Genomic DNA, 22,851 nt, shown 5'->3' on the forward strand with positions numbered 1-22,851 from the left:
TTACAATAACATTGAACCACGATACGTATTTGAAAGCTAAGGGCACTCAAGACAATCCTTTCTGATTGGCCATAAGTGGCCAATCAGAAAATAACTGTCCCAGACTGAAGTAAACGAAGATGATCTAACTGCTCATTTTATGACATTCATCTTACTGAGGCTCTTAAATCATGTTTCTGAAAAATAAGTTAGGTTGCTAGACCGATTACCCTTCTGAAAAAGACTGGAGATGGCAGAGATAGCGTGAGAATAAGTTTGAACGGTGTAGAACAAGACAACATTCCTCTGAACAAACACCAAACAGCCAAAGGCAACAGCTATCATTGAAATATTTTCGCCAATAAACAGCACTGAGAACCACAGTGAGAGCTATACATGTAAGTCTATCGCATCACCATAGCATCAGGTAAACGACATTGCAGAAAAATGGAAAACACGATTCGGGAGCTGGAAGGGAGTATGTCAAAAGCAAGAATATTGCAGATGTAGATAAATGATGCAAAGGGAGAAGTAGAAATGGTTTGGTTTCCTTCAGAATTTTTTTACACTTGGATTCTAAAAGCGTGTTTTTCTCTTCTGCAGCTTATCTTTGTATTATATAAAGGAATATACAGTTATAATTTTTGAGATAATTTTCTAAAGAGGATATATTCAAAAGGGACTTCAGGCCTTCAAGGTTTTTTTTTTTCTAGGCATTATATACACTTAAGATAATCAAAGCCACATACAGGCAAGAAATACCCTTTTGTTTATCAGGGAAGGGATTTAACACAGTAGCTTTTACCCAACTGAAATAAATACAACTCCAATACAATTAATCAGAAAGAAAACAGGCATAGTTTAACACCAATAACAGTGTACTAATTTTTATTGCAAATGGATTCCTTGATTACGGCAATAAAAAAACCACCCAGGACATACATAAATACTTCATCTTATGTAAAATAAAGTGTCATTCGTTGCATAACCATGAAGGAGGCAACATGCCCATTTAAAGACTATGATTATATTTGACTTGGGCAAATAAAAAAAAAAAAGGAAAAAAAATCCCCCTCTCTTAAGATTTGGACTTTAATGGACTTTTAGATCTTTTAGATCTTACATCCAGGCAATACATCAGCCTTGCATTAAACAAGGAGAGCAAAACGACACAGTGAGGTATGCTTCTTGACCAACAGCCGTATCAGGAGTCCCTCTGAGTTATGCTGGGAAGACTGTTCTTTCTCAGTATGAACTGCATTATGTTCAATTAGTACTTTGAAGATACTAGGATGGCAAAGTGCTCTCACCAACCACGGTAGGGTAGATTTCAGTTTAAAAGCTGAAGATCAACATATTTCATTTTCCTAGCAATAAGCACTTGGTATCTCATAAGCTGATAAGGACCTTTTCTGAGCTTTCAGACAACCTGGTTTAATCTATGGGTTTCAATTCCATTCTGCAGGACTAACTTCTCATTAACTAAGTGATCTGAACTGGATAAGCTGAGATCTTGACATGACTGGCTGAAACATGAAAAGTGATCCTACAGGATCAAGATTAAAATAGCTTTCATCTGAAGAGTTTTGGAATACATTTTCAAATAAATGCTTTTCCAAAGCCAGATAAGTTCTCAAAAGAAAAACAATAATTATTTGCTCCCTAGAATTACTCTCGGGTTTACTTGAAGACAAAGTTGGGTTTTCCATAGTTTTGAAAAAAAGGGTCATATTTTTGTACCCAAGTGCAGGGACCACAACTGAGACATTGTGCCCCGGGATTATTAAATTAGCCGTGGATTCTCTTGCCTCATACCTCTCACATTTTGTTAGGCGAAAGCATCCTGAGCCCTTCCCTTAGTATGGTCTGCCTACTAACCTGGAGCACACAGATCTCAACTGCACCATCTCCCAATTCCAAACAAAGAGTATATGAATTTGTTTACCAAAAGCATTCCAGGTCTGTAAATAAAAAGCAACATGGTTTCAGAAGTAGTTTTAGACACATTACCTTTGGATTTTTCCCTTCTTTGGCCAATAAAGCACGTAATCTCTCTTGTGAAGGTGGTGCAACAAATATAATATATGGCTTCAAGTCAGAATTACGGAGTGTCTTCAGTGACTGCAGAAAGAGGATTTATTAAATATTTAACAGTTCCACACATGAAAGGGGTGTTTAATAATGCATTATTTATATGCTATAATTGATAAACTACTCTTCAAACACAATGATAATTGTACAATATATTAACCATAACAGTATTATGATCACCACTCACGAATTCAGTCACCATTTCCTACAAAATTGATATTCCAACATTTTTCAGCTTCATGGAACCCAAACATTTACTTTTGTTCAAAAATATTCTTCATAACTAAACTGAAGGAACATGTCTTTTTGGTATCCAAAAGCAAGAAAGTCATCTACATTGAAGTAAGTTTCCTTACAAAGCTAAGGAATGGTATCAGCTTTTAACAGAAAGGAATGTCTTTAAACACTACAGTTTACTTTGAATACTACAGTTTAGCCTTTTCTGTTTTGAAATTTAAAATACAAGGTATCAGATGCACTACTACTGTATGCTTAGCATTTTTTTTTTTTTGGCAGGTTACATTTATATTAAAAGACGGGAAATAAAAAGAACCAAATTGTAGTTTGATTTTTCCAAAAGGTTCCTTCTGTGTGTCTCAGAACAGACAACTTGTCTCTAAGATATATTTTTATAGCCACAGAATTAGATCAATTTTCAGTGTCATGAATTTTCAACTTACTACATGCTTTGCGATACTGATCGGCTGTTCTAGAAAAGTATCACATGGTCCCAACCGGTGATGGCTAATTATAGCTTCAATACTACCAGACTTTACTGGTGTGCCTCACTTTTAGGGCTTCTTTTGCAGCATCTGTAACAGCAGTAGACCTCACACATCGTATGTATTAGAAATGGGCTGTGTTCCAGGACTCTGCCTCTTCCCACATTTGACTAAATTTCCAAGTTGGGGTCTGTATGCATAGTTTGTCTCTTCTTTCTCCATAATCAAAAGGTCATAACTAAAGAGCTTCTCAATATTGTTGATGTGATGTACTTTAAGCCTGTCTGTTATGGAACTGCATAAACATTCCCAAAATGCAGCTTCCAAGTATAATAATCACAAACAACTTCCTCTCAATCTTCAAAAACCTCAGACCTCACAAAGTAATAAGAAGACTGAGAGACAAATCTTATTTTAATTAATTTTTCAATTCAGATAGTTCTCACCAGTTCCAAGTATCTGGAAACCAAGGCCCCTATTACCTTTAGCACAGATAAAGAAGATGTGTGTATTTCCAAACAAGGAACAAGAAGGCTGTATGCATAACACACTAAATAGTGTTAACTGAACACCACTGAAAGAAAAACTTGGAATAAACATAAAAATGGACCTTGAAAACACACTCATTTTATATAAACCAAACACAGCTCTTCAGATTTTCACAGTAGCTTCTACAATTAAAATATGACAGGCAACAGCTTTGCCATACCTGGGTATGAAGATTTAAAAGGCATATCTTGCCAGAGTTGATTACTTGCCGCACGGAGTCTATGCTAGTACCATAGAGGTTCTTTTCAAACTCTCCATATTCAATGAACTTCCCTGCAGCTATATCACTCTCAAATGCCTGTCGGGAAATGAAATGGTAATCCCTGCCAGCTACTTCAGTCTCTCGCCTGCTCCGAGTAGTATCTACAAACAAGAGCAACAATAAAGAAATCGAGACAGTGATAAACCTGTAGAACTGAAGAGGAGAAATATGTATTTCTCTTAGGAGAGGCATTGCTAACCAAGCAAAAAAAAGCATTTGAAATATCCAAGAAATGCAAGTATTTTATTTTCCACAATAAATATCCCTGGACAGATTAAGTTGCCAAAGGCTGAACCTACATTTAGAGCTCTTGTTTACATTATTTAGAGGGAAAAAAAAAAGTCAACAAGGAAAGGAATAGTTTTACCTGTGCAGCTGCATTCTGTATGTGAAAACAGCTATTAGCTGTTTATAACAAGTTATATTGTTAAGGTGTTTGTAAACCTAATTTAGGGTACATTAGACATCAAAAATATAAAATTCACTGAAATATAAGTGGTTTGGGAAGGCACTAAAGCCACCTAAATTTAAATTTATGCAGGTGCATGATATGTAGGTTAAAAATTCTTTGACTGATGTACCAGTTTCTTGGTAACTAGAAAACTTTCTAAACTTCTGTAACTCACTCCAATTTTATTCAAACTGATATATATGCATGTCTTACAATGCCTCTGTAACACTGTGTTGGGACACTGGATTTGCAGTGACTTACTAAAGCTACTTTTTGCCACACAAGATGTAACTTTGTTTGTCCTCTATCCAAGAGCTGACTATATCCAGCTCAAAACCCCCAAACTCCTAATTGCTATTTTCAACACAAGAGGATTTGTTTGCAGACAATGTTTAGAATAAGCAACGGTATCTGCCCGTCCAACTTACGGGGAACTGCAGAGGCAAAGCGATCCACTTCGTTATTCATAAGTCGCTGCCGCAATTCATTTTGGCCACAGTTCTGTGGACCGATCAGAACAATAGGCCGTTTCCTATTTGCTGGCTGATGATACAGTGACATTTCCTCATAGGTCAAAATTTCCTCATTGTCATAATCTCGAGAGAGAAAGAATAAAATAGTCACAACATACTTTACCGCGAATTCCATGTATTGCCTGTCGTGCAGTATCAAGTTTCAGGCAGCTCCTGACTCTGTGCCCAGCATCTAACTGCAAGTCACCAAAGCAACAGAACCCCAAAGACCACCACTTACCCAGTAAGATGAGGCTTCCCCCCCCCTTTTCTGGAGAAAGAAAATGTGTTTCCACTTACTACTGATATAAGTAGTAGTATAAACTCAGGAAACAACTTTCTTGCCAAGGAACAAGTTTCTAGTACAAGAATAACACTTTATGCCCAACAACAACAAAAATCATCATCCCAATCCCAAAGTACTTTTGTAAGAATATAGTATAAATAGCATACGAACTCTCTGTGGGGAAAGTTTCCATTTACTGAACTTAATTATGCAGAGTGAGATGATATTACAAAACCATAATAAATTGGTTCATCATTGTAAAATTATGAGTGCTTCCATACCTAAAAAGGTATCTGGTTTTTTACCCCTATCATTTGGTCTTCATTAAAGACACTAAATGACCCTACAAACTCTGCCACCTCTTTTACATCTTTCACTAAATGCTATTACAAACCATACTACTGCTCCCAAACAGAACCATCATCAGGCAGTATTTCTAACATCATATCCTGAATTTCAGCATTCTTTTCACCAGGCTATTTGTAGAATCTTTTATAGTTGCTTGTAAGTGCACATACTGCGCAAAAGATGTTGCTTACCATCATTTTTATTTGCGTTGTATAAAACCTTTTTCCGTTTCTTTTTGTTTTTCTTTGCGCACCAGAGTTTTCCTAACCAAAATAAAAATAACCACAATCAAATAGGGGAAAAGGCTTCCTATCCCATGCACTATCTGGATCTTTAAAGTGGAGAATTTAGTCTGCAGTTTTGAAAAAGCGTAATATTCTTCAGTTCATTACAATGGTTTGGTATGTTAAGCAAACATTGCATGCCAAGGACTTCAACTGAGTCATGGCAGATAAAATTCTTTAAGAAAAAAGGGGCTTTCCAAATTCCCCTACATCATCCTAATTACATTGCACATAGTTATGAAAAAACCATGTGATTTATACAACAAAGTGATAAATTCAGACCTCTATTTACATGAAGAATTTCAAAGAATCATCCCACTTGTATTACAAAAAAAGGGAAGAATTTTCTACAACTCTGCAATGACAAGGTTCCAGATATCACCTCTAACAGTTAGATTTTTTTTTTTTTTTCCCCCTTGGAAAGCATATATCCAACCTGATTTTTCTGGCTCCTTGTCTTCTTCTATGGTTTGCTTCATTGCTTCTCTTTGTTGCTGAAAACTTTTTCCTTAATGCATTTAAAAAAAGTACAAAAGCAGTTAACACTTAGAAACCATTTCCATACTTTTTTTGTAATGACTTATTCATTTTACTTTTTCCTAAGCTTTTACATCTCTGAAGGTTCTATTAAAATATGACAGATAAGAGAAATTTAAAAAGAGAAAATTTAAAAAGAGAAACTAAAATTGCTGCAAAGCTTGTTTATTGCTTCGAAAATATATTCATCAAGATAGACTTGCAGAGCATTTGTACTACTCTGGACAGTTTTGCCTGGAAAATTGAAACTACCGGAAGGACTACATTTCCCCACTATGATGATACGGTTTTCTAATTATTTTTGTATGTTAAACATGTTCTATTTATACTAAATCTTTTGAACTTCAGCTTGAAAAACATTAGCCTATATTTAAATCAGTGTTCCTCTCAACTTACTCAAGTGTCATAAAGTAACAGTGTGATATTCCATGGAATTTGAAAAGTCTTTTGTTCACTGTGTTTAACAGTTCACTGTGTTTAATGGACTAGAGCGCAGTACATATTTCAATGCAAAAATTATATACCGACTTCAATGTTGGAAAACCCTGTTACTCAAAGGGCCCCAACAGTTAGAAAGGAATCATGACTGTTACAAGTAACTGAAGCTCTTTGCTAAGAGAAAACATGCAGAAGAGTTACCATGAAAAAAAAAGATATATTTTTCAAGTATACTACTTGATATAGTAAGAAACCTAACAGCTGCTCTCATCTCCAGAGAACAAGCAGGCTGAAGTCCCACGTTTCTGCCATAGCCAGCAGAGGGAACTCTGAATCCACAGAGTCTCCAAGGCAGAGGAATAAAGGAAGAGGAGAGCAGCTAAAGGTGAACTGCAGTGGAAGCGGTAGCTTTACTCTGCATTTAACATCTATACATGGAGATGCCTTTAAAGGTCAACCTTTTAAGTGAATTACATAACCAACAGTAGGCTCTGTTGCAAAAGATTCAAAGCCACAGATATTTAAGGCAATGGATATTTAAGGGTATATGAGTCTTTGAAAAGCAGAATATTGCCCCTATGGCTATGGGAACAACTGGCTGTCAAGATTTTTCTAGAGCTTTATTTACCAGGGATAAGGCCTGCCAATGGCTGATTATCTTCATCTCCATCTCTGTAAGCCTGCCACCAGTTTGGATCTTCTTGGCTGATCACATGGAGTATATCTCCTTTTTGAAAAGACAGGCCCAACTCTCGGCAGGGGACGTAAGGGTCATCAGAAGGATCATAGTCAAAATGCGCTTTCACATGTATCTGTGGAAGATCAAATGTAAAAACAGAGGAAAAAAAAAACCAACCTGTGACTTCTGAAGAATTACACCCCATCTTCTGTGACTGCAGTGGAGCTCTGATACATAAAACCACCAAGATCCTATAAAACGGAAACTTTATCTGGGGCATACAGGAGATACTGGAATGGAATCATTAATCTAGCTTAGCAATGGAAAAGACACAGTTGTGCTAGGTTGGAGATGAAGGCCTGAATTTAACTCTTGTTAATTCTTAAGTCTATGCAATTTCGTCACCATTTTAGTAGGGGAAACTCCCTGAGCTACTGATTTAAGTTCTTTGCATTCAAAATGTATCAGAGATATTCTGATTTGTTTAAAATACCTAATAAATACACAGATTGAAACCCATTTGCTGGGCTTTAGGCAAAGTTTCACTTGTAAAATATTTTACTTTGTCACCAACCATTAACGTTTTTGTTTGGCCGATATAAATCTATGCATTCTTTCTTCAAACTGTTAAAGCTGTCTCAAGAAAAGTATGTTAGCTAAGAAGATAACGAAGGAAGTTTCCAGTATACAAAATTTTCCTCCCAAACCATATTTGCAAGTTCTACCAATCCAATTTATACATATACATATATATATATAAAAATAGAGAAATTGAGAATTTCAAAAGCACAGGCAGTTCTACTTTTATAATTTCTTACTATTTTAGAAACTGAGTTAAAATCATACTAAGAGTTTCAGCTTAACACTGTAAATAATTTTCAACAGTTAATTCAGGTGTTAGTCTGGTAACAACTAAACCAATTTAAACAATTAAGTTTTGGTTTTGTTCCATAATGTAAATGACCTACAGAAGAACCTTCTACACATTACTGGAAAAAACAAGGTATGTATCACCACGATCAAGAACTGTTGTAGAGCTACTTACAACTGTCTCCTTTGCAGGAGGTGGCTTGCTCTGCTGACTGGGAATCAATACAAAGGTCAGAGTTCCATGCATGTCAGCCTGAGATGAAAAATAGACTCTTCATATACAGTATCAAGATATGGCTTAAGGTTGAGAATTTTAATAAACAACATATTTCAGAAAATGCTTAAAAAATTTCCATAAAAGGCAGTTCCTAACAGCACATCATCTACCTCTTAACTGGTTTCAAAGATACAGTACAGATACAGATGCAGTGATTCAGTGACAGGCTAGAAAGCCAAATGTTAATATTCAAATTTTAAAAGCCTAGCATTCTTGATTATACGTAAACTATTTCTATTTGAAATGGAGCAGCTGCAATTCTGTCAAGCAGAGACTCGAGAAATGGAGAATAATATTCCTTTGTTCTGTTCAAAAATACCAACAAGTGGATCTATGCTGGGAAGAAAAAAATATAAAATATTATTATTTTTCTAAAAATGCTTAAGTGGAAGTGTTTTCAAATCTAAACATCTCTACTATGATTTTATGATGTTAACATTATTAAAGCATACAAAACGTTGTTTAAAAATTTAACTAACGCACTCAAATCCTGCATCTGTAAAGTACTTAATATCAATATTGCAATCACCCTACTAATAAAGTAGAACATTGTAAATGTCCTGGTTTTAAGGAATTCTTATTTGTTTGCATACTCTTGTATACAGAGTGTGTTTGCATACATAATGAATATCTAGATAAAATGCAAGTGCCAACCCATGACAAGGTCTACACGTGTCTCACTTCCTATACACCATTCCACGAACCGTAACACAACAATTTATGTTGCATAAAAACCAAAGTGTATGCAAGTATCTCAAAAAATTCAGACCTAAGGCTTAAATAAAGTAACCATAACTGAGCATAACATGATTAGGCTGCAGGAAAGGCAAATCCACAATTTTCAGTCAGCACGCATTGTTCCATGAGGAATGCATAGAATTGCATAGTAATTGTGTGAACAGTCTTGTCTGAAGTCATGTGCAGTTTAGTATCATTTGAGTAGCAAGTGGTGAGGCAAAATTAAGAAGGCAAGTGATTTCCTTCTCCTGTGGTTGTTTTAAGTGTTTTTCTGGGGACTGAAGCATTTTAAAGCTTCGCTTCCACATTACAAAGTACAAAAGACAACATATAAAGAATTAAAAATATTATTTTAAATTAATGATTTAAAAAATGTATTACAAAAACACATAAGTTTTTAGTTTGTTTTTTGTGTTGGTTTTTTTTTTCAGCAGGTAATTTGTTCTTATGTTAATGTATTGTGGTTTTAAATCTTTAATTCTGTAACTCTAGGTTGCAGGAGCTGCTAAAGAGCAGAATAAGCTCTCTGCAGAGAACTAAACTGCCAGAGCTGAACTGTCTGTCAAGCACCTACAAAACACTCTCTTCAGAAGCACAGGACTTCGCTAAATACGGCTTTTTTTAAAAAAATACAGATGGCAATGGAGACAATTACAGAGCGAAGAATCTCAGATATCTCTGATCCAAAAAACACATGGAGATTGAATGCTTTTCAAGTAGCTGTAAGAATCTTTAAATGGCTTAAAAAAAAAAAACCCCACACATTTCTGCCTCTACTTCCCTCCACTTAACCTCATTCCATGCATTAACTGAAAAATGTTAACAGTAAATTTCAGAAAAAATCCAACTAAAGGTGGAAATTGTCCATTAAAAACTACAGCGTTACTGTAGCATGAGACAACTTTATCTATGGATATTGCTGCCTATTCTTCCTACAATAATGCAACCTACAGTAGAACCCAGGTCTTTGTCCTGATTTTGATTCGTCTATAGAGCGTAGATCTAAGTAATTTGAAGATTTACTAAACACATTTCTCTTTTTTTCCCCCCAAAGACCCTATTAAGTAAGTGCTAGTGGACATTTCCAATGTTTCATATCACAGTTATAAATTAACTTTTAAAAAAATTGTCATTTTCATCTGTTTTCACTTTGACAGAGTGGTCTGGCCTGCTGCAATCAGAACAAAGATTCATAGCCAGGTTCCAGGTGTCCCATCTTGGAGACTGATCAACAGCAGGTGCCATGGAAAAGCAGGAGAAAAGAGCAATATTGGGCAACAGAAAATACAGGTAATTCCCAGCTTTTGACATTCTACCTCACAGGGCCTTTTAGAGAGAGTACTTCTGCATTTACTAGTTCCTGATGGATTTCTTGCCTGTTGTTTTGACTAGCTGCTTTTTGAACTGATGTATAATTTTGTCATTAATGGTGAAGTGTAATAAGCAGAAAAAAGTCTATGCTGGTAAACTGCTAGACAAAAGGGTTTTTATCAGGAAGGAAAGAGTAAGAAGTCTAGTCATGTAAAGGTCCCATGTGACACAATTTGTGGTGGGTTAAGTCTGGCCAGCAACTAAAAACCCACCAGCTCCTCACTCACTCCCCTTCCCCAACAGGATGGAGGAAGAGAACAGGCAGATCAAAAGCGAGAAAAACTCATGGGTCAAGGTAAAGACAGCTTAATAAATGAAGGGAAAAAACCCCAACCCAACAAGTGATGCAAAGGCAATCACTCACCACCCAGTTTTTATTGCTCATCATGGTGTTATATGGCATGATATATCACTGTGGTCAATTAGAGTCAGCTGTCCCAGCCGTGTCCCCTCCCAACCTCTTGCTCACCCCCAGCCTACTTGCAGTGGGGGAATAGAGTGAGAAACAGAGAAGGCCTTGACACCGTGCAGGCACTGTTCAGCAACAGCTAAAACACCGGTGTGTTATCAACACTGTTTCAGTCTAAAACCAGCCTAAAACATAGCATCGTATAAGCTGCTATGAAGAAAATTACCTCCATCCCAGCCAGACACTACCACAATCACACAGCCACACATTTATTAACTGCAGACTCAACCAGAGACAAAGATGAAAAAATCATGGCTTTTCAGAGCTAAACAAAGTTTTTCTTATAAATCATTAAAATCAAGTCTCAAGATGATAGCTTGACTCTTCCACATTTGTAGGCTTCATTTTTGCAGATAACTCCCATTATACTTACTAATAACATACTATGCATCAGAAAGAAAACTTGAAATGGCCCTCCACATATAAACACTAGCTATCAGAGTAAAAATACTTTTAAACTAATGCTAAATATGAGTACAAATGACAAGTAGAGCCAACAGGCTTCAGTCTTATGAAATGAGTATTTTTTGCAGGGAAAACCAAGTAGTGTCCAACTTACCAACAAGTCAAAAACTTCATTAACATCTTTTCCACGAATCTCAATGCCATTAATCTCCAGAACTTCGTCCCCTTCATGTAACAGCCCACTCTTCTCTGCGGCACCTCCTTTCACTATTCGACTAATGATAACAGAATCCATTTCATTGCGAACAGTAGCACCCTGTGTAGTAGCAACACATTCTGAATTTATTATATATAATAATATATATAACTCAAAGTCACCCATTGTATATATTCCAAGCCAGTGGGGAAACATTTCAACATTTCTATATTGAAAGACAATGCAAGTAACACCTCGGATGCATGCACCCAATGCTCCAGTTTAAAAAAACACCACTTAATTTCTTTAAGATGCACTAAAGACTGAAGAATTGAATTGCTCTATACCATATGATACATGATTTTTTAAAAAATGTTTTCCTAAGGAAACACTTATTTGAAAGATGCAAAACAGAAGATGAGAGTTACGAAAAAAAAAAATAATACGTGGTTGGCACAAGACTATAAGCTCCCCCTGCAGCAAAGCTTGGGATAGCGACTTCTTGTCAAGTCCTGTCCAAACCCAAGCTGACAGAAGTTGTACAGATTCTAAATGGTAGTATGGCTACTACTATATGAAGATACACACAAGTTTATTGTCTGTGACTATTTCCCATTTTGGAGGGAGGGAAAGCGTTTCCAAGTTAAACATCAGCTCCACATTCAAATTCCAAAACTTCCACAGCAATCTTCAAAGGACAAAAAAAGCTTACCTCCTTTATATGCAACTGAGTATCAGTACTTACCAATGGAATATCCCGAGCTTTCTCAATGCGAACTATTTTAACTGTCTCCCCTCCGTACATGCCAACATTTTCATAAATTTTTTCTTCTGTCACAGGCTCTGGTTGCATTTCTTGTTCCGCAACCTTATCATGAGCCAGTAAAAGTGCCTAGTATTAAACAAAACCAGCTCAGTTACAGAAAATTTCACACTTAATACATATACAAAATAGTAGGGTTCAATGAAACTCTGCAATTTGAATAGTCTTTGCAGGTTACAGAATACTGCAAACTGACTCAAGCAATAACAAAGATCATTTATCACAGCTATGTGGCACCTACTGCTACATACTTTCCAAAACTATCCTTTCAGACTGGAAAAGAATAAAAAAGCAATTTTGAACACACAACTGTGACTGTACTTACAGCTCCTCCTTCCTAAAAATACAGACATTGGCTTACTATTTATGTGACTGAGCATACAGGCATAAGAAGTTACTGCAGTGAACACTACTCATGGATTTACATCACCACCACAGGACAAAATCTCCTTGCACCCTATGGAAAGCATGAAACAGCTATCAAAGAAAAAACACAGATAAGCAAATCAGCTCATGTGTTGCCCTGACCCTACTGATCTACTGCTACATTGTTTATGTGCAAATTACCCTGTAATACATGTAGGGTGTAGCAAGGGCTGAATACAATCAGCCACTACACTTGATTAGAAGTTTCCAGTAGTTGCAGGAAATGGGAAACTTCTCATCCCAGAAAAATATTAAGAGATTTGCACAGAGTTGAGAAATAAAATCCATCCTCAACCAGTCAGCCCAAAACATTTGCAAAAAAAAACAGTTATACTGAAAACAGCATCAAGAAATACATCCCATAGATTAGAAGTTCCATTGTTTTACCTGCATGTGAGGGGCATTCAGCAAAGCATTAAGCTCCTGCCCATCCTTATGGTGACTGGGTTTCAAAACACACTGTACCTAAAAAGAAATAAAGTAGCAAAACTATTAACATACCCAGTGATATATCAATCCTCCCTCTGCTACTCAAGCACAAACCCCTATAGTTGCAATTACTCACGCAATTGTTGCACTAACTGATTGAGCTTAATCTGGTACACATTAGGAAAACATGCAAGGAGACCACAGGACTACTCCTGCGTATCTTGCGTCAGTAACTGTCTACCAAGTCTAAGCTGGTATCCAGTGCATCTCACAGATCTGTCAATACCAGAGACTGGCAATGAGCTCACCTACCAAAGATGCATGCAAAAAAATTAAACCTCAGAAAGGAACATGATAGTGAAATCAGTCACAATAAAGTCTATTACGTTGATATGCTGGGTCTTTTAAAATGGACTGATTTCTCACTAACATGACTAGCCTCCCTTTGCCTTAAAAGCAGATGGTTTATTTTTACCCAAACTATTTCCACCAACAGCAAGACTAAAGATTCCCACACAGGTTTTGCAATGCATCCTGGAGCCCCTGCCTCAGAAAGTGTACGAGTCAAAACTTCAAAGGGTCCCAGGGAACCAAGTTTCTTTGGATGGTTACAAAATAATCTACATTAACACAAGGACAGTTTTTGCTCAAGCAGCTTCAGTGGCCTAAAAAGGTTTGCCTTCTCATACAGTTACCAAACATATGTTGCCATCATCTCTTGCAAATATTAGAAAATCCTGGTATGCTTATAGAGAAAGCCAGGAACAGTGAAGTCCCTCTTATCTGAAGGTGAGGCTGAAGAAGATACTTTCCGTAGCCGTTATCCTCTGGCCTAATCTGACCAAAGGCACACAAGTCCAAAAGCACAAATGAATCCAGAGACATCAACAGCAGATTATACATACCAGAGCAGCAGCTTTCAGTGGGATGGAAAACATTTTTTTCAAGAGCTTTTTACTCTTAAGGATGAGGTAATGTGACATAACAGAGAATCAAGAAAACACAAGTTCCAAAGTGAAAATAATTAAGCTTTTTGTGTGATCTAACAATATCTAAATGTCTGAAGAGCCTCTATGAGCAATTATCTACAGAAATGCTAACAACGCTCTTGGATGTTACCAGATGACTGCACTGAAAACAGTAAAGATGCTTTTAAATTCCAGCATAAGCCACTATGTGAACTGTTCCCATGGAGCAAGGTCCTTACATTGCCAACCAAACACTGTTACATGGAACAAGATCCTGGGCTTAGCAATAAATCTGGCACAACCTCCAAAGGCCTTCCTTCTGACATCCCTAGAACATGCCTCATGGCAAACACACCTAGTATAGCTTAGAAAAGTCAAACAAGAAGCCAGATTTAAGTAAGTTTTTTACTGATTTCTTTAAAATCCTAGAGAACAGAAAGAATTCAGCTTCATATAGGCCTGACCTCAGCCATTCCTCTGAATTGGCCAGGAAGCTATTATCCCCAGCTTAGCCTGAATTCTGGGATGCCATATAGCAGACAGAGCACTGTAAAGGATGTATTTCACTAACAAACTTTTCCTCTGTGTTGAAAGTAGAGATTCTTCTGTACAAAAGACTTTCTCATAGAGGTTTATTTATGTTATCTAACTTTCAAGGGACGTTCAGTTTCTTTCTTGAAGAAGCTACAAGAAGCCTTAAAGACTGATTTATCCTATCTTTATGACCCTTTTACAGGAAAACCTACTCAGAAAGCAACTTGGAAGTCCTGGAAGCAAGACAACCTTTTGAATGCAAGGTCAGAGGCTGGGGATTTGGCAGGGGAAAAGAATGCAACCAGGCCCAACCAGTCATTCTGTGTGCAGAGAATATCCTTCAAGCTGAATTTCTGCTTTGAACAATTTCATTATTCAAAACCTTAACAGCTCCTCCTCCCCCTTTGAAGAGAAAGATAAATTTATTATTTGCTTATTTAATGAAGTGCTAGGAAAGCTTCAGGGTGCTATAGACACTACTTATTACACCAGTATTGCCGCATGTCAGATTCCTTTGTTACTTGTGGTAAGGAACCCCACAGTTTTATCAGATGAAGAAATTTGAACGTAGGCTGTCATTCCAGAACTGAAACACTACAAATAGCATAGGCAATCCACACTCAATATGTGGCAATAATAGTATTTTCTTAACTCTTCAGCCTAGCTTTTATTGCTAATTATGTTAACTTTAGTTCAAGCAGCCCCCCAAAAGCTATCAATTTGGTTTCATTATACCAATTTGGAGGCATGTACTGTGGAAGCACACGCTGGAGTGATATTAAACATTCAGAATTTAACCACACCTGCAAAATCCTGTTGTTGCTTACTCTCAGGTGGCCAGGACTGTCAGAGGGAATATGCACATCAGAGGGCATATACATACACACTGTAATGCACTTGTACCAGAAGTTACAAGCTTCCAGTGCATCCTCTCAAAAAGACTGATCTAGTTTAATTGCCTGCACTTGCTGAAGTGAACAGTAGCAAGTCTGAAACCTTTAGAAACATAGCCTATACAAATTGAGCCTATTAAATATATTTAGTAGCAAAAACATCTTTAAGGTATTTGATATGTGCTGTTATAGGCCAAAAATTACAAAGTGTCTTGAATGCTGCATCAAATATTCTTAAAAGGTCAAGATTCAGACTATGTTCCCATAATCCTTGCCCCCATCTTGGTCAAGTTTAAATGGATTTAAAATCAATTTAATTACATTTGATGTTTACTGTCTATTTTTATTTAAGACTTGGAGTGTACCACATTACATGAAGATTAGCTCTCTAAAATAAATTCCTTAAGCTCAAGTGCTTCATTCCACCTTTTTAATTCAATTAAAGTTTCTTTTTAAAAAAAAGGAAAAATCTTGAGTTGTTGGTGCCTGGTTATCAGAATTGGTGGGAAAAGTTAACTGTACAAGTGTACTACTCATTTTAAGGATTTCCTAAAGAGGACTAGAAAATAAAAATGTACCGTTCCACTCTCATGTATTGTTAATGGTTAAAAAATTAAAAATAAAGTTTTCACACTGTTCATACACATTATGTTTTATAAAAGCAACTAATCAATTAAAAAGTAAATGAAAACAGATTTTTTTAATTAAGTTCAGTGTAGCAAATGATAATTCCACCCCAAACGCACTTCCAAAAGTGTAGTTTAATTAATTTAATATTAATTTTTACTTTTTTTTTTTCCAAAAGGGAGGATGTTTCGTGTTGCAATATTGCAAACTGTCTTTTTCCGTTAGAGCTACAGAAGCATGAGCTCTAGAACAGGTTCTCTTCCACACCATAAAGCCTTTAAACGTCTGTAGCTTTAAATTAGGACATGCACTCCAAAACAGTTTCAGAGTTGTACACTGTCACTGATGACCTGTGCACTAAAATATGCACATTAGCATTACCTGCCATTTAAAATTAATGTTATGCGTGTATCAGCTATTTTTCTTTCTTGTAATGTCCTGTGGCTTTTATCATCAAGATGTTATCAGTATCTTAAATCCAGGCTTTTGTAAGTGTCTTTTCAAAAACACCCTGAAGTAAGTAAATGAACTGCTTTCTGGGGGAGCTTCCCATGCCTATGTTTGGGGATGGAAAAAGCAAGACACAATCAAAAATCACAGTACAAGAAAAAAACCTAGACAAGCAGAACCAACTTTTCCTAAAGCAGAAATAACTTCCTCCCATACTGCTACCATAACAAATACAGAAGCCTTTCCAAAAGGAAGAAAGGATCTGAAAAACAAGCATAAGATCTTCTATTCAGGCAAGACTAGAAAGTACAGAATGATGTGAACGGAGGCCTCAAGGTGTTCTTCTTGAGACACTTTTGTCAGTCACAGAAATATTTATCCTGAATTTCCGTCTCGATCATTTCAAGATGCTATTTAACATATTGCAAAATACAAATCACTTAAATACACCGGAAGCTGAATCACCGACAAACTAGATTACATCTGAAAATGGGAGCAGACATATGCAGTATTATTGACTTTTCAGGAATTTCAAGGATGGACAAGACAGGCATGGGAGATGAAGAATCAAAATGAGTGCAGGAACATGTTTGCCTTTTATGTAATAGTCTCCTCGGTGATGACAAAATTCCATTGGTTTAAAAATTTTAGATTAAAGAAATATCTTCTTTATGCTTAACCTTCTTCATGGATTGTTAAAGAGACACAAATCTGGCTTTGCACCACCTTCTCATTTTAGGATTTACCAAATCACCTGAAAAGAGAGGAATGTGTTGGGAAGGTGAGGGGTAGGGAAGATCAGGAGGCATATGGAAGTTTGAAAACAGACCTAGAGTTTTCCTAGATATGTTTTCTTCTTGGAAACTTCTATTAAGCAGCAAATTAAAAGACATCATATCCACAAAGGGGAAAAAACAGCTTTCTTAAGAGATAAATCTGTAACATCCTATATTATAAATGAAGATTCAAAAACTCTGGCTTGTATCTGAATGAAATCCTAAACTAGGCCTGTGTAAAGTAGGTGTCTGGGGAAGTAGTTTACAAACAGAAGTCAACTGAAAAGGTTCCTTCAGGCTTGCAGACATCAAAGCAGCCTAGTGAGGATCCTATGGCAGCCTACAGCCAGAGGGAAGCTCATATGTAAAATACTCCCAACCTGGTTTTGGCACAGTCTTACTGACAAACCTAAACAGGAAAATCCTGAGCTGCAGTTTAATCAGCACACTGCACCTTTAGATACCATTTAAATGATGTTCCTCAAGAATCATTAATTTCTTCTGCAAAAGAACTACAAGCTTGCTACAATGCTGTTTTCCTTGACTTACAAAATGAAAATCTAGAAAAAGGACGGACAGTGGAAAGAGCTGTTGAAAAAAAATTGCTTCAGGCAAAAAGAAAACCAGATATTACAAAAAAAAAATCAATTTGCTGCCATACTGAAATTGGAGTGATGTGCCTTTGGGCGACTAGAGAATGGCTATATACTGGCTCAGGTACTCCAACTGGTATACCTGAGCAAGTTTTGAACAGGTAATTTTGGTTCACTTGGTGCTAAATCCTGGAGCATTTACCCAGCCTCTGGATCTGGCTTTGCTGAACGCTACAGTGCTACACTTAGACTAACACTCGTATTCAAGCTAGCTAGTTTAAAGTTAATAAATGTTTATCCATGTAAGGTGTAGCCAGACTTCACTGCAATACATACATGCACCAGGCCATGGAAAATTAAGATAAAGTTACTGAACAACCCCTCAGAGGGTCTTGGCTGCATCCAGCTGCATGTGAAAACTCATTCTGTTCACAGCAACTTTGTATCTGATGAGTTTTCTGTAAATTGCTACTAATGCTTATAAAGCTATTGTATACAGGTATTCCCATCTATATTCAAGTGAGTAAGCCTCAAAGAAAGTAGTTAACCTGGCTGAAACTGTAAAAGTATTTCAAACGTTAAGATCTGACTGAAAAGATTAAAATTAAAAATCTTGCTCAAGTAAATTTCTTAAAGCATATTTTAATAATTTCTAAAAGACATATCAGATCTTATAAAAGAGCTGTCATCTGTCAGACAAAAATTAAGTGGAATCTGACCATCACAGCAGTAATCAAAGCATTGAAATTAAGCATTAAGGGATCTGTCGCTCACTTTAAAGCAGAATGCTTTTTTCCAGTATGGTTGTATTTTCAGAGAGGCCTCCCAATTTAAAGAACCATGGCTCAACTCAGAGGAAAGTCACAATTACAGAGAACTGTAATTCAATTCCTGAATGCTTGGAATAAAGAATACTGAAGGTAAAAGAGTTAGATTTTCATAACTGCTCCCTTTTCCTATATTTAAACACAGCACATTTTCTGTTACATATCTATCCATGCTAAAAAGGGAGTTATATCCCTGAAATATTTCTCTGGTTACTGTTTGGAAATCTGGAAAAACCGGATACAGCAATCAGTGACTATTATAATCCCTTTCATATTCAACATTCAATAACTCAGACAAGCTCGACAAGTACATATTTCAACAACAGCTATGATTATAGGTTTCATATATATATATATCACAGAGATGCATGCTGTACATACCTCTTGCGCTAGTTCTTGTGCATTAGAGATGAGAGGATATGGAGGGCTGGCTTTGTTCATGTGCACTGTAACAGCATTGTGTATCTTAAATGCATTCTGAAAATCAGTATTTTGAATAAGCTGTAAAATGAGAGAGATATCCTCTTGGCTCTGAGGGTCTACCAAAACGTGCTGGATATGCTTAAGAGAAGTTAACAGTTCTTCCACTTCTAGGTAGGAAATAACAAAATACAAATAAGGTACGAGTTAACAAGATTCATAATTAATGTTTGTATTAAGATTTTTACAAAAAATTTTTTTTGCTGTTCTGTTTTTAAATCAGCAATGATGTACGCAAATGTATTAGTTATCCATTATTCACTCAGACTTTTATTAGCAGGACATATCTGAATCAAAAAAAGGACCCCAAGTTGGTAAAAGAAGAAATAAAAAAGTTAATACACTGTTTAAATTTATATTTCTTTTGCTGGAGCAGTTCTCTGAAATACATCACCACTACATAAAAGATCCAATAATTGCAGCTCATGTATAGCTAAATGGGAAAGACAGACTATTTTGCAATATGAAAATAACTCATTTGCTAAACTAATACTAATGTTGATGCACTGAACGTTCACTGTTATTTTGACACATATTTCCATGTGTATCTGTCACATATGGCAGATCTCTCTCTCTCTCAACTAAATATTACTTAATTACAGAATGAGTGTTTGGTAAGTAAACTACACTCAATTTCTAAACATAAAATTATGCTCAGTCTTAGCACATTAAAATGAAAAGTTAAGGATGAAAAAAAAAAAAAATCTATGGTCAGAGTTCTGAAAGTCATCTGCACCAGAATAAAGTTCACATCTTTTACGTACAAGATTATGAGTTCTGCTTGGACCACAAAATATTTTAACATATTTTAATAACCTGTTTCTACATATTTGCAGAATATTGTACACGTACTACATTCTTGAGCTTCAAGAACTAATCTGATGCTTTAGGGGTGCTTTTTAAAGACTGTCAACAAATTTACATTTTTTAAGCCAATCTGAATTTCTGCAAAATGTCACTTCTCAATATTAAGTACTTGAGAAACTACCTAAAATAAGGCATATGAATCATACCTATAATGTGTATAAACCCAGGTAAGAAATACTCAAGCAGACCAAAAAAATACAACAGTGGATGTTTTGGGCCTGATATAATGTATGCATTCTCACACATTATCTGAAAAAAATCTGTTAGGCTACAAGAGGCTGGTCAGCTATCTTTTATTTTAATAAACTCAAGTAAGCCAGAATTTTGAATCCTGGTATTTTTTAAAAAAGAACAACAAAGAAAATCCCAAATTTTAAAACTGTCAGTGCATACTGAGGTCGATCTCCCTTACTGGTATCAAAATATCAGCTTTGAGAATTATTTTTAAGTTTTAGCAACCTTCATTTTTTCATTATGAGCTAATTAAAAAACATTAAAATAGGAATGCTATCAAGACATCAGCTAATCTGCGTTTTTTTACATGAAAAAAATCACAGTAGATACTGATCACTAACATGGATACATGCTATCAAGAAGATTCCTTTACCTGTTTTTAACTGCAAATTTACCAGTACACTGAACACAGTGCTAGACTCAAAGTTGTTGAGCACAAGATTAAAATGGTTGATAAATGGGCACATGAAAACCATGAAGCCTAATAAAATACGCACTTCAAACGAGTTTAATGGCTTTAATTTTGGACAAAGCATACCTACATATATGTTTTCAATTTTGAGTTTGCAAGTCAGGCTTCTGTATAATAAAAGGAAACAAACAATCCAGAGCTAATACTCTTGTACTTTACTGTCTGCAGGACAACAACAAAAAAATCCCCTCCGAAACCATTCCACACATGCTAAAAACATCCTACCCACCAAAGGTCAAGGGCTTCTTCCTGTAACCACCAAGGAAACAAAGGGCAGTAGTACAAAAGCTGCACAGAAAGCTCGGATACCGGCTGTGCAGGATATTCCACAGGTGAAATCCAGTACAGCTCACAACACTAATTAAGGCAGCCAACGTCTCGCTAGGAAACTGTATACACAATATACTGCCTATCACACAGGGGGAAATGCCATTTGGAGAGAAGGCTAAAGAACACTCTACAAGCAAGAATATTTGCTCAACAGGACATTGCCAGCTGGCAAATGTCTTGCCTAGTGGAGTATGCAGACTACCAAAGCATCTCAGCAACTGATTCTCCCGAGTCTGAGGAAGCACACTATTTTCAAGGATTTAAAAAAAATAGTGCCAAACAGTCAGATGTTATTGTAAAGTTCCTCCTGATACCTCCTCAGTTAAAAAACACACCAACCCAAAATTCTGCTCTTTGTTACTGTTACCAGGTTCAAAAAACAGTGAGGCATTAGAGAAGAACTTAACTTCTTCCAGCTCTTCCTATGCATGAATTAATTTATTCACTTATTTCTGAATTGTCTATCCCCCCTTATATATCTGAGAATTGAAATACATACGCACATATGTACACACACGATTCTTTCTAATACATATTCCATATAAGACATAAATACATATAAAAAAAGATAGACATGTTATTCTGTATCTATAATAAAGAGATGCTGTTCCTAGATGCCTCTATGTATTCTCTTCTCAGGAGTTTGCTAGTTCCTTCTGTGTCACCCTGTCTTACAAACAACCACAGTGCTCTCCTCCCCATATAATTCCCTTCTACACCGAATCTTCATCTGTGCTGGATGCAAAAGCCCTATACCAAACAACTTTCCCCCACCATGAAACAGCAAACAAATACCCCCCTCATCACGATTCTAAAAGAGAAATAATGCTTGAAAGGAGTGAAATGAAATATTCCCCAAAAGCTAGCAATCCATTTCCTAGTCACTTGTTTAATAAAAAAACCCATACACATAAAACCACATACAAATCTGGCAGTACGCATGCCTAACTCTCTCTAGGTTCCTGTTTCTGAATTCTAAATCACAGATTAGATTTCAGTGCAGGTTTCTTCTGTTTGGTTTTGGTCTTTTTTTAAAAAAAGTAAAAAATAAATGCCAGGTAACAAAAGACTCCATCTCTAGACATTTCCTATTGAAAGGATTGTCTTGAGGGAAAGAAGTTCAGTAAAAGACTAACATCGGCATTTACTCACAGAAAAATGGCAGGGTTCTTTTGCAGAACAAGTCCATTTTTTAATTGTAGATCAATTAGCAATCAACTTTTTTTTTTTTTTTTAAAGTCTTCTTTCACAAGAAGTGTTGCAGCCTTTTTTCCATTAGGCTATGAAATGGCTGGAATGTGACTGAGCACTGTGCGATATACGCATTAATCAAAAGACTGCCGGGGCAAAAGTATGCAACTGCAGGGGAGGACCCATGGTCACAGCTTAACATATTAGATTAGAAAAAGAAAAGAAAATAGTTGCTGTTTATCACCTTAAACAAAAAGTTATGAACAGCAAACTTAAGATATAATTGGCTTTATTATATGTCAGCATCAATATCTTAATTCCCAAGCTTTTTTATAGATCTCTAGAGGACTCTATGTGCTGGTACTAGCACTCTAATGCTCCGTATATTATTTGAATCACAGGGCTAAGAAAAGTATTGTTTTATCCAAAACTACTTCTGAAGGTTTATAACTTTATAACATTTATAA

At 36.2% G+C, this 22,851-nt stretch overlaps 1 protein-coding gene and 1 long non-coding RNA gene across 4 annotated transcripts in view; one reads left to right on the top strand and one right to left on the bottom strand.

The window, feature by feature from the left end:
• PALS1 (protein associated with LIN7 1, MAGUK p55 family member) overlaps positions 1–22,851 on the bottom strand; it is a 59,091-nt gene that overhangs the window by 3,293 nt on the left and 32,947 nt on the right. For 2 of the 3 annotated variants that reach the window (XM_087746546.1, XM_087746545.1), the window contains 11 exons: positions 19,192–19,400; positions 13,101–13,178; positions 12,210–12,356; positions 11,423–11,584; positions 8,184–8,261; positions 7,088–7,271; positions 5,921–5,992; positions 5,392–5,463; positions 4,483–4,650; positions 3,502–3,704; positions 1,990–2,100 (listed from right to left, as the gene is read on the bottom strand). In XM_087746546.1, coding sequence (XP_087602672.1) covers positions 1,990–2,100; positions 3,502–3,704; positions 4,483–4,650; positions 5,392–5,463; positions 5,921–5,992; positions 7,088–7,271; positions 8,184–8,261; positions 11,423–11,584; positions 12,210–12,356; positions 13,101–13,178; positions 19,192–19,400 — 1,484 coding nt within the window. The remainder of the gene's footprint in view (positions 1–1,989; positions 2,101–3,501; positions 3,705–4,482; positions 4,651–5,391; positions 5,464–5,920; positions 5,993–7,087; positions 7,272–8,183; positions 8,262–11,422; positions 11,585–12,209; positions 12,357–13,100; positions 13,179–19,191; positions 19,401–22,851) is intronic. The other variant, XM_087746547.1, reaches the window with a different exon arrangement.
• LOC148057151 (uncharacterized) lies at positions 9,525–15,898 on the top strand. Its single transcript, XR_015702024.1, has 3 exons — positions 9,525–9,745; positions 10,181–10,313; positions 14,847–15,898. It is a non-coding gene; the product is annotated as an uncharacterized LOC148057151 (long non-coding RNA).

The sequence above is a fragment of the Nipponia nippon genome, unplaced genomic scaffold, assembly GCF_047370975.1.
Source record: "Nipponia nippon isolate SJK-2023a ecotype South Korea unplaced genomic scaffold, ASM4737097v1 scaffold_10, whole genome shotgun sequence".
In the NCBI taxonomy this organism is placed as follows: Eukaryota; Metazoa; Chordata; class Aves; order Pelecaniformes; family Threskiornithidae; genus Nipponia; species Nipponia nippon.